This window comes from Ovis canadensis, chromosome 5, assembly GCF_042477335.2.
Source record: "Ovis canadensis isolate MfBH-ARS-UI-01 breed Bighorn chromosome 5, ARS-UI_OviCan_v2, whole genome shotgun sequence".
NCBI classification, from domain to species: domain Eukaryota; kingdom Metazoa; phylum Chordata; class Mammalia; order Artiodactyla; family Bovidae; genus Ovis; species Ovis canadensis.
This window is the reverse complement of record NC_091249.1, coordinates 18,645,729-18,657,984: the sequence shown is the minus strand read 5'-3', so window position 1 is coordinate 18,657,984 and position 12,256 is coordinate 18,645,729. Positions and strand designations below refer to the sequence as shown.

The following is a 12,256-nucleotide window of genomic DNA, read 5'->3' as shown; positions in this document are numbered from 1 at the left end:
GTGGGGGCTGGCTGGGAAACTGGGACACCAGCGGAAGGGCCACCCCATCAGCCCCTGCCTGCCGGGACTTCCTGCATTCAGTCGTGGCCTCGTGCCATCCAGACCTGGCTCTGCTGGTCTGAGGGCCAGGGCTGGTGGGGGTGGGGGAGGGGTGTCAAAAAAATACCTCCCTACCTCTGGAAGAATTTAGGAAGAGTATGGACCCTGGAGAGTCCAGATCAGGTTCAACTCTTGGTTAGGCCATTCACTCATTGGCTGTGTGATCTTGGACAAATATGTTGACCTTGCTGAGCCAGTTTCCTTATCTGTGAAATTAAGAGAATTCTATTTATAGGACTGCTAGAGAATTCAGTGGACTCTTCAGGCTGACATGTAACAACAGTGGTTGACATTTGTTGAGCACCTACCTTGTGTTTAACTTGAACCCACGTCTGTCTCCATCCACTAGATCATTAAATCTGCTGTGCTGGTCCTTGTCACTCCCATTTTACAGCTAAGGATACAGCCACTCAGCTACTCAGCAGCCAAGGTTCCCCAGGGAGGATATGCACAGCCCCAAGGCCCCCCTTACCACTCCTGGTCTTGGCATGGAGCCACCATGCCCACTGGGATGAAGCCAGCTTCGTACCCTCTTCCCGCCTCCTCACCCCACCGGCGCCTGGGCATGAAAGAACCTCCTGTTTCTCCAGGGAATTAGCAGCTCTAAGCTCCCAGCAGAGCAGCCAAAAGTGGTCCATTCATTTGCCTTAGTGAGAAGAGACTAATCACTCTCTCCTTCCTCACCCCAGGGGGTGGGGCAGAGGGAAGTTTCGAAGAGCCAGGAACTGTAACTCTGGTTGGCTGAGGGAAACTGAGGCAAAGAAGTCATTTATGTAAGGTCACCCAGGGGAACCGTGATGCAAACTTCAGTCTCACTCTGGAGTTGAGCTGAGTTCTGCATTTTTCAGGAGAGGAAATGGAGGCTCAGAGAGGGTCATGGATTTGCTGAAGGCACACAGCAAGTATGGGTCAGCAAGGACTCTGGGGAGGCAGCCACCCTCATGGCAGAAAACAGGCCCCGCTTCCCATAAGTTTGTCACCCTGGAGAAGAGCAGGGAAAAGCCCTCAGATTGCTTTGAGCTTCAGTTTCCCCCTGGGGCATAAGTGTAATGATTGCCCCAAGGCTGCACCCTGGAGACTCTGTAGGGGTAAGGGTGATGGAATCCTCTGGGGTTGGCAGCCCCCTGTAGGGCAGATTTGGGTCTGATATATCCACCGGGGCCTGCATGGGCACCGCAGGGTCCAGCTCAGGGTAAAAGGATGCTCACTTGTTTCTGGCAGGACTCGTCGGTCTTGCAGGAGGTAAGCTTGGGAGCCTGGGTAAGTGGAGATGACAGTGGGCAGGAGAGGGGGTGGCCGCACATGAAGGTACTGAGCTGAGCTGGCCATGGGCTGTTTGTGGCTGCCAGGAAGGCTAAGTTTCCGTGGGTATGCACAGCAACAGGTGTGTGTGAGTGTGAAGGGGCTGGGTGCAGCTGGGCTCAGAGTTGTGAGTTTGGTTGCACAGTAGATATGACTCGTGTGTGGCCTGTGTGACTTACATGTGGCCTGGCCAGGTGTGGCTGGGCCGCGCGTGCTGTCACTGTGTATCTGGGATATGACTTCGTATCAGTGCTTGGTAGTGACGTTGTATGTGACAGGTGTGAATATGCTTGCACGTGCCCTGTGGATATGTCACCCTTGGTGTGTGAGAGGCATTTCAGGGGACAGTGTCTGTCCCTGAGGCCCGGCTCTCCAGGAGGGTCCTGCCTCCTAGCTCGTCTTCTGGGCAACCAGCCTCCTCCCCTGTTCCCGCCCCCGACTCGCAGCAGTCCCTGGCCTAAGACCCAGTGTGGGGGAGACAGAGAGGGCACTCAGGGCTGAGGGTGGGAGGCTGCTGGCTCATTCCCAGTGCAGGCCTATAAATAGCTCTTTGAGCCCAGCAGATTCCCAGGCAAGGTTGCCTCATTCAAGCCCCCAGCAACAGCCTGCTCCCAGGCCCCAGGCCAGTCCCTCTAAGCTCAGCTCTGGCACCAGTGAGGGGAGCCAGGGAGTGGGGAGGAGCGGGGAGGGAACAAGTGGGGGGAGGCAAGGTGGGGATTAGCTTGGTTTGGAAGCCACAGACCTGATCTCCCACTTGTTGTTGTTCAAAAGCTCTGTCGTGTCCAACTCTTTGTGACCCTGTGGACTGCAGCATGCAAGCTTCCCTGTCCTTCACTGTCTCCCTAGGTTTACTCAGACTCATGTCCGCTGAGTCGATGATGCCATCTAACCATCTCACCATGGGTTACCCCCTTCTCCTGCCCTCAGTCTTTCCCAACATCAAGATCTTTTCAAATGAGTCAGCTCTTCGCATTAGGTGGCCAAAGTGTTAGAGTTTCAGCTTCAGCATCAGGGCTCCCAGTTGGCCCCTACCATTCTCTGCAACCTCAGGCAGGTGGTCCTATCTCCCTGAGCCATTTTCTTGGCTGAAAAACGGGCAGCAGCTTCATAGCCACTCCCAGCTTGTGTGTTTCCTTCCCATGTCATTCTCCCAGTAACCCTGTAAGGTGGTTTACTTTTAATGATCCCTGTTTTTGACAGGGAAACTGAGACACAGAAAAATGAAATGGCTGATCCAGAGTTACACTGTTAGGGATTTCAGAGAGGATTTTTTTGGGGGGGGGGGCCGGGGGGCGGGGGGGGGCATGCTTCAAAGCCTGTGGGATCTCAGTTTCCTGACCAGGGACTGAACCTTGGCCACGGCAGTGAAAGTGTGGAATTCTAACCATTAGACCAGCATGGAACTCCTCAGAAAGGGGTTTTGAACTCTGGACTTGTGGGGGCCAAGCTGCCCCCACACATGTCACCCAGACTCCTGTCCCTGCTGCCTGCCACCTGCAGACACATTAGTGTGACCCCTGACCGCCATCCCTCTTCTGTGATGAGAAGTTCCCCAGTGTGTCACTGTGCTCCCTACGGCCACCACTAGCCCACCCCTAGAACAGCCTGCTGACACAGACCTTCCAGGGCAAATTTGCTCCCTTGGGGTCTTCCCTCATCCTTCACTCATTCTCACCCCCTTGTTGGCAATCTTGCTGAAATCATCCAGTTCCCTGTTTCTTTGTTTTTCCACCAGTCGAGACCCACCCTCAGAGATGCAGCCACACACATACATGGATGCAGGACCCTCAGCCAGCACAGCCCAGTCTCGGTGCTGAGAAACGGAGACCCTGGGAAGAAAGGCTTGCTGGGCAAAGGGCTGATTTCTTTATATTTCTGTCCTCCCTCATTTCCACTTGTCATTGTGGGAAAATACGCAGGACGCAGAATTTACCATTTGAAAGTGCACGGTTAGTGGCAGTGACCCACATTACTGCGCAGCCATCACCACTGTCTAGTTCTAGAATATGTCCAACATGCCCGGAGGAAGCCCTGTACCCATGCGCAGTCCCTCAGTCATTTCCCCTCCCCCGGCTCCTGGTCATCCCGATCTACTCTCTGCCTCTGTATTTATCTATTCTGAACATTTCACATAAAGGGACTCAGACTGTGACCCTTTTGTGCCTGGCTTCGTTCGCTCAGCATAATGTTTTCAAAGTTCATCTGCGTTGGAACGTGTAGCAGTACTTCGTTCTTTTTTATGGCTGAATAATATTCCACTGTAGACCCTTTAAGATCTGGGATCTCCTACAAAGACAGGCACACCACCACCCCCATCAAAGCAAAAATATTTCTGTAACAACAATACCTGGCCCACCCCAGGTGCTCCGGAAAATGGAATGAGTGGATGAATGATATAGTTCTGGCTGGCACTGGCAGAAACAGCTCTGGGTGTGAAGCACCTGGGCCCTGACTTTGCAAGCCTCTTTTCATCTGTGTGACCTAAGGAGCTTTCTTTCCTCTCTGAGTCTTGCTTCCTCTCTATACTGTGGTGTAAAACTGTAAGTGTAGCCAAAACTGTTTCAAGTGTGAGCCCTGGGGAGCTAGACAGACCAGGATTGGAATTCCAGCTCTGCCCTTTGCCTAGGCGTGACCTTGAGACAGACTTCATCTCCCTGGAGACTCAGTTTCCCCATCTGTAAGATGGAGCGGGCCCCACCATGAGACTTCTGGAGACACTTATTGTGAATGGGGAGGAAGTCTGGCACAGTCGTCTCTGGGGTGGGTGAGTGGTCGTGGGAGTGGGGAGGGGATTTTAGGCAGAGGGAGCCCCCTCCCTCGCACAGTTGGAGGCTTCAGGCTGGCGGGGGCGCATGCGCAAAGCAGCCCCGCAGCCCCTTTATAAGCGCTGAGGCGGCGCTGGGGCGAGCAGAGCGCAGGGCGCAGGGGTGGACCCGGCGCGGATTGAGCCCAGCCGGAGCGTCCTTTGTGCCGGTCGACCGCCCCGGGATGCGTTGGAGCTAGGAGCCAGGTGGGGGTCGGTCGTGGGGAGGGGGTTACGTTGAGGGAGAGGTCCTCGGGCATTCACACAGAGCTCAAGATTGGGGTGGGGGGCTGGGATCATAGAGAAGCCCCTAGCATGGGGTGGTGGCTTAGAGGGGGAGGGAAGCCTCGAGTTGGGGAGGGAACGCAAACTAGGAGAGGGCTTGAGAATGTCAGGGGGATTCGGATTTCGGGGTAAGGTTGTCTAGAGAATGCGGAGACAACCCTTCGATGGGGAGGGGCCGGGCTGGGGGTGGGTCTTAGAGCTGGGGAGGCACTGGGAACCAGGGCTAAAGAAGGGGCGCCCCAAGTTTAGAGATAAGAGGGGAAGAGCCACCCGCTGAGCGCGGGACTCCGGAACAGGGCACCCCGTGTCTGAGCTGAGACACCCCAAGATTTTAAGTGGGGATTCCCAGTTTGCAGATGAATGCAGGACTCCAGGATGGACTGCAGCGGTGAGGGGGCTCTCCAGACCAGCCTGAGCCCGATAGAAGGGGGTCTGTACAAAGACTGGACCCCCATAGGGAAGGGGTGTCCTGCGGTGTCTCTGCCCTTTTGGCTCAGGTCTTGTTACCACATCTTGACTCAGGCAGGAGGCTCTGGGGGCGCTCCATCCCACGGTGGTTCCTGTTGTTTCCTGGGACCTAGAGTTGGGGTGCTGTCCCTTCTCTCGGGGAGCACGCTGTGTGTCCGAGGTGAATACTAGGTGAGAGTCCCTTAAAACCCCCAGCTATCGATCAGAGCACCCAGTCGCTAAGGGGGAGCCGCCCCCAGTACTTTCACATCTGGCCATGTCCTCACCACTAGACATAGACCCTTACCTCACCCCTTCAGTTCTGTCTGTCCATATGGATGCATGTGGAAGTCCTGGGTTGGTTTGGGGGCACAAACACTGAGAAGTAAGGGGCTGGGGCCCTGGGCCCAGCCTGGGCAGGAGCGACCCCCATCCCTGTGTGCGGGGCTTTGTTCCTCTCGGCAGCATTAATGGGAGACAGCCAGGCTGAAGAGAGGGTTGGCGCTGGGCCCCAGCGGGGGTTGTGGGGGAAGGGCAGGGAGGGAAGCCTGGGCAGACCGTGGGACCCCAGAACCCCAGCAGCCTCGCTGGCATGGGGACATTCCCAAATGGAAGCTGTCCCCCAGGAGCTAGGGATGTGTGTGTATGTGTGTGCGTGCGCGTATGTCTACCCCATGCTGGGAGGAGGTGGGTGCTTATGGGGTCCTCTGTGAGTCTAATGTGACCGAGGTTGTGTCTTTGTCAGGAAACTTGTGCCGAGGCCACATCACCCAGTTGCAAAATGATGTGCCACCAGTCACCAAAGCCACGATTTACCCCGTCTGGTCTGTGCCAGGGGCTGGCAGCTACATGTGTGAGTGTGTGTGGGGAGCTGTGCCTGACAGCATGGCCTCATCGAGGGGCTTCCGTGGGGAGCCTGAGACTGTGGGTGTGTGTCTTTGTGTAGCAGACATGCTGCCTGCCTTGTAAGTGCCCATATTGTCTCTCTTTGTTAATGTCACTGAGAATCTGTGAGTGTGAGTCTCCAAGGCTCTGAGCCTAGAGTGTGTGGCTGTGTGTGTGTCCCATGTGCACAGCCAGGTCCTCTCCATGTGATTGGCAGTGTGGACCCTGGGTGGGGGGGTGGTGTGAGATGTGGTCTGTGTGCAGAATTGGGGAGCTAATAGGGGAGACATTGGCAGGGGGTTCAGGTCTCCAAGGGGTAACCAGGGCTGATTAACTGAGCCCGGCTTCCTTTCTCCACCAAGGAGTTCCATGCGTTGAACCCATGCACACAAATACACCCTGACTCCAAGGCCAGTAACACATACACGTGTGTGCTCATAGCCTCTGCTAAGCATTACTGGTGCTCACACACCCAGGGACCGCACTCGGCCCCCTGTGCCCCACCCAGTACAGACTGCCACTGTGAACCCTCATACATGGTCCCATACCACAGAGCGCATCCTTGCCTGGACAGCACCTTGATGCACAACCAGGCGCAACACACAAAAAAACGCCTGCTGGCAAACTCACCCTCACTCAATGCCTTCTGAGACAGGAGGTGGGTGTGAGGGAGGGGGAGACGTGCACGCGCGCGCGCGCGCGCACACACACACACACACCACACACTTTCTTCTCTCTCTTTCTTCCTGGCCGCCCCTCCCCCAAAGCCCACAGGCCCCTACTTGCATATGTATGAGACTCATGCATTATTAATAAGGGGACAAGCCCCAGACAGCTGTGTAAATGCTCACCTCTGGTGGCCCTGCGGAAGAGGTATTTTAAGAGAAAGGGTGTGGGTGTGTGAGAGTGCTGTTGGAGGGGATGGGGTATGTGTGGGAAGGCGTGTGTGTGGCAGGAGGGGAGTGCACCGGAACCTGTGTCTCTCACCTTGTTGGATCACCATTGTATATTTGTGCGTGTACACAAGCCTTTGTGTACACGTAGCAGTTCTTTAAGCGAACATTTCTTAGGCTTCAGAAGTGAGCTCATTCCATTCTCTCAGTAACATGCTGAGGTCTGTGCTGGGTGATCCCCATTTTACAAGTGGGAAAACTGAGGCACAGAGTGATGAAGCAACATGTAGGGAGTAGAGACAGGCCTTGAGACCTAGTCATGAGGATATAGTTTGAGCTGTTAATCATACAAAGTGTGTGTGTGGTGGGGTGTGTGGTTGTGCGTGTGCATGAGAATTCTCTGTACTTGCCCCCTCCTAAGGCTTCCCAGGGGGCACTAGTGGTAAAGAACCAGCCTGCCATTGCAGGAGATGTAAGAGACGCAGGTTCGATCCCTAGGTCAGGAAGATCCCCTGGAGGAGGGCATGGCAACCCACTCCAGTGTTCTTGCCTGGGGAATCCCCATGGACAGAGGAGCCTGGCGGGCTATGAACTGGACAGGGCTAAAGTGACTTAGCACGCAAGGCTCTCCTGGGGCAGGCACAGCCAGAGTCCTGCCCCACCCCTTAATACCTATCCAGGACTTGAGCTCTCAGGGGACCCTGCCCCGCTCAGGGTTCTGAAAGGGGGAAATGAGGACAGCCAGGGATGTAGGTTGAAACTGCTGAGATTTACAGGTTGGTAGTTACGGACACCATACCAGGAGCTGACCTCTGTCCTGCTGTGCAGTCCTAGACAAACAACTCACCCTCTCTGGACCCCGAGTCACTGCCCTAAGAAGGCAAGGAGACTGGGTAGTGCCGCTGTGTTGCCGCCCCAAAGTTCAGCACCACGGACAGGTCCCCGGCCTGCCTTCGTACGGGGCCTCTGGGAGATGGAACCTGGCAGGGTCCCGCCGTCCCCCGCAGGACCCTATTCCCGACTGCATCCACACTCCCCTACTCGGGGCTATTCTTTTATCAGGAAGAGGGTGCTGGGGCTGGGTTTATAGGTAATGTTCTAACTTCCCATCTGTCCCCACCTGCTGAGGCGCGTTGGTGGGGGAGGGGGACACCGGGAGGGGCCTTTCAGAGGAGTGGGAGGCTTTAGGGAGGAGCCATACCCCAGGGTTTCTAGTCTCGGGAAGAATGTGAAGTCTGGGAGGACACGCTGTGTCCCAGTGTCTGTAGCGGGCTTTGCGTACAGGTAGTGCTCAGTATTTGTGCACTTGATCATCATGTGCCACAACCTCTACAGAAGTCTGGACCCACAGCGGGAGTTTCTCTGTGGATCTAGGAGGCCTCCTCGCCAGGCAGTGTGAATTCAGACGGAGGATGGGATGGGCAAGGGCGAGGCCCCTTCCTCCAGCTGGGACTTGGCAGCTCTTCAAAAATCCCAGAAACCAGGAATAGAATCTTGGCGACAACCAGATCCTGGAATTGAAGCTGAGAATCGTGTCAGTCAGCAAACCCAGATTACAGGCTGGCTTGGAGGCCAGCCTACTGCCAGAACTGGGGACCCCAGGCAGACTAGGACTGGATGTTGCCCTCTAGGAGCCCCCAATTTGATTTAGGAGGCCAACTTGTAAAATGGGATTTTGATCTTGGCTGTTAGAGTCAATAATAATAACAGCTGAAATTTACCCCTTCATGCCAGGCAGTGCTAAGTATTTTGTATGTATTGACTGAATTAACTGATCTGTTCCTTCCAACCACCTGATATTATCCCCATCTGACTTGCAAAGAAACTGAGGCACAGAGAAGCTAAGCTATTTGCTCAAGGTCACACAGCAAGGAACAGGCAGAGAGACAACCCCGGTTTGAGTCACTTGAGCACTCACGCTCTGACCATCAGACTTCACTTGCTGGGGTTCTGAAGCAAGTTGGTCCTGGATTCAGATCCCAGATCTGCCCTTGCTTGTTGACTGTGTGACCTTGAGTGATGCATGGCCTCTTTAGCCCATGTTTCCAGATCTGTAGAGGGGGAGGAATTGGTCTTTTCATGTCAACTATCTAGAAGGGATGTACTCACCCCTTACTCCCTTTTCATCTTGTTTCAGGTCCAGGATGGGGGCCTTGCCTGTCTGGGTCTCAGGCCTCCTGACTCTCCAGATGCTTCTCTTTGTGGCTGGGGAGCAGGGTGAGTTTGCTTGTGAGGTGGGAGAGGTTGGGGTCTGGAGAACTGACAAGATGGGGCAGTCTTTTAACTTGAGAGCCTTCTCCTGCTGCTTCTCTGGCTTGGTCTGGAGAATAAAATGAGAATAGATGAAAAAGGTCTTTGAACAGTCGAAAGCGAACAAGACACCTGAGAGGTTATTTTTAGTCATTGCCAGCAGAGGCTAGAGGTTCCCGCCTCTCACTGTTTTGCTGAGATGAGCTGAAGAGAAAGAGAGAGAGAGAAAAAAAAAAAAAAGAGGGAGAGAGAATCATATGAAGATTGATTAGTGATGCCTGCCATGGGTGTAGCAATAGAAATAAAACCCTATATGCCTCTCCCTGGCATCTCCCCAGTGGTGGTCAAAAGGCCAGACTTTAGGAATGCCTCCTGATTTGCTCTGTGGCCTTAAGCAAGTATGATGTCTGTGAGCCTCAATTTCCTCAACTCCCCCAGAAGAGGATGAGAGATGGCTACCTCTGCAGATGGTTATGAAAATCAAATGAGCTGATTGCTATTTATAAAGTGCCTGGTATATAGAAGGTACTCCACAAACACCGTTTCCCTTCCGATGGTTGCCTCTCGTTTAACTTTTAGGGAAACCATGGCTCAGAGGAGAACACTGACTTTCCCATGGCCACGTCAGTGACACTGAGAGTCAAATCTCTGGTCTCCAGGATCTGGACTTTGAGTGGAGGCAGAACCATGAAAGGATTCGACTCGGTTACCCCTCTTCTGCTCACAGACTGGGCTGCAGATCTCAGATCTGTGTGCTGCCTTGTGATGTTGTATAGGCAGCCTAACCTCTCTGGCCTCAGTCTCCCTGTCTGTAAAGTGAGGAAAACTGCAGTCTCTGCTGGTCCTTGCCTCTCAGTCAGGCCCTCTTCTCCACCTTTTCCACCCCAGGCCCGCAGCACACCACCGCAGCCGCAGCCACTGCCGAGAAGGGGCTCCACATGCAGAAAGTGGGGTCTCGGTCAGTCCGGGCTGCACTGGCGGAGCTGGTGGCCCTGCCCTGTCTCTTTAGCCTGCGGCCACGGCCAGGTGCAACTCGAGAAGCCCCACGGATCAAGTGGACCAAAGTGCGGACTGCATCAGGCCAGCGGCAGGACTTGCCCATCCTGGTGGCCAAGGACAACGTGGTCCGAGTCGCCAAGGGCTGGCAGGGACGTGTGTCACTTCCCACCTACCCCCGGCACCGGGCCAACGCCACGTTGCTGCTGGGACCACTGAGGGCCAGCGACTCCGGGCTCTACCGCTGCCAGGTGGTGAGGGGCATCGAGGATGAGCAGGACCTGGTGCCCCTGGAGGTGACGGGTCAGTTGGGGGAAGGGGAGGGGTCAAGGCTGGGACGGGGAAGTGCACTCACTGGATGTCATCTTAGAAATCACTCCTTGGGGAATTCCCTGGTGTCCAGTGGATAGGACTCTGCGCTTTCACTGCCAAGGGCCTGGGTTCGAGGGCCTGGATTCAACCCCTTTTAGGGGAGTTAAGATCCCGCAGGCAAAAAAAAAAAAAAAGAAAGAAAGAGATACTCCCTGTACAGTGATTTGCTCCAAATTCTGATAGAATCATAAAGAAAGTCTGTATTCGTACTCCTCTCTTTTTAGCATCTCTGTTTTTTAGCTAAGAGAGAGCAGCCTCTGACCAGTCTCTTATAGGCCACAGCATTTCACAGGATTTCATAACCTGCAGTTCAAGGCATGGCCATCTACTTTCACATAAGGCACAGGATATTGGTTTTGTTTTTAAAATAGGAATACAAATTTCCTTTTAAAGTAAATACATGTTTTTTAAAAGGGAAGTTCTTTTTAAAAAGTCGATTGAAAATATATGTTAAGGGGACTTCCCTGACGATCCAGTGGCTAAGACTCCACGCTCCCAATGCAGGGGGCCTGGAGTTTGATCCTTGGCCAGGGAACTAGATCCCACAGGCCAAAACTAAAGATCCTGCATGCTACAATTAAGAGCTGTGCAGCCAAATAAATAAATAATAAACATTTAAAAACTGCAGGTAGAATTCATTTTAAAAAATTATGAAAAGGAATTATATATTAAGGAAGTCATAGTCCTCAAATATCTGTTTAACCAATTCCTACATTAAATTCTTTCTGTTGAAATATACAGTGTAGTTTCTGTTTTCCTAACCAGTCAAGATGAACAAGGCAAACATATATTTTTTTAAATTATTAAACCAAAGTCCTAGAAAAGGGCATGGCACACAGAAGATGCTCAATAGATATTTGAGCATTGAATCAATGAAAGGACCGTTGTGTGGAGAACAGCCTGTGGATGCCAACTGGGACGTCAATTTCCCTTAACCTGTCTGTGTTGAAAAGTGGAAGTGAAAGTGTTAGTCTGTCCTGTAGCCTGCCAGGCTCCTCTGTCCATGGTATTCTCCAGGCAAGAATATTGGAATAGGTTGCCATGCCCTCCTCCAGGGGACTGTCCTGACCCAGGGATCAAACTTGGGTCTCCCACATTGCAGGCAGATTCTTTACTGTCTGAGCCACTTGGGAAGCCCTATGTTGGCCATAAGGAAAGTGCCTGCACCCCCTGTTCTGGAACGCAGTCTTTCCACACCCAAACAGTGTCTCAGTGTGTATTTTGTGGGGTCAGCCAATGATTCCCTTTCTAAGGCCTTGTTCTCAAAACTAATAAACCTCAAGAAAACTGATAAGTGATGAAAGAAGGGAATTCCACCTCTGGGTTGGTTTGGTTCATTCATTCTGCCAGACCTTTATTGAGCAACTACCACATACAGCCTGGTGCTGGAGACACAGCCATGAGTGGGACACAGCTTCTGCCTTCTGGGAGCTCTCAGTGTAACAAGACGGAGCAAAATGTTTAATTTCTTTGTCTCGCTCAGTCATTTCTCTCATCCCTAAATCAGAATTTGAGTCACAGGGAGCTTACTGATGCTTCACATCTGATAAAGCAGGATGTGAATTACACGTTACCTTCTCCAGGAAGCCGTGAGCAACTCCATTTCTAAACTGGGCAAGAGCCATGTTTGATCACCGGTTGCTCTCTGCTTCCTCTCCCTGTGTGTGCATTTAGCTCCTGAAAGGAAGAATCTCTCTCACTCTTGTCCATGCCTTCTGTTACCTCCAGTCCCTAACCCTGGCATGAAGAATGCTGTCTTTGGAGTCCAGATCTTCCTGAATACAAATTCTGGCTCTCCCTTACACTGGTTATGTGGCCCTAGACTTGTCCCTCAACCTCTCTGAGCCTTCGTTTCCTCCTCTGGAAATGGGGATAATCATAGGGTTGTAAGATTTCAATGAGGTAATGAGTATAAAGGGGCTTC

The 12,256-nt window shown here is 53.1% G+C and overlaps 1 protein-coding gene across 1 annotated transcript in view; it reads left to right on the top strand.

Annotated features, from left to right (window-relative positions):
* Positions 1-8,858: 8,858 nt before the first annotated feature.
* The window catches only part of NCAN (neurocan), a 28,545-nt gene continuing 25,147 nt past the window's right edge, over positions 8,859-12,256 (top strand). Inside the window, exons 1-2 of the mRNA XM_069592748.1 lie at positions 8,859-8,931; positions 9,853-10,263. Coding sequence (XP_069448849.1) covers positions 8,859-8,931; positions 9,853-10,263 — 484 coding nt within the window. The remainder of the gene's footprint in view (positions 8,932-9,852; positions 10,264-12,256) is intronic.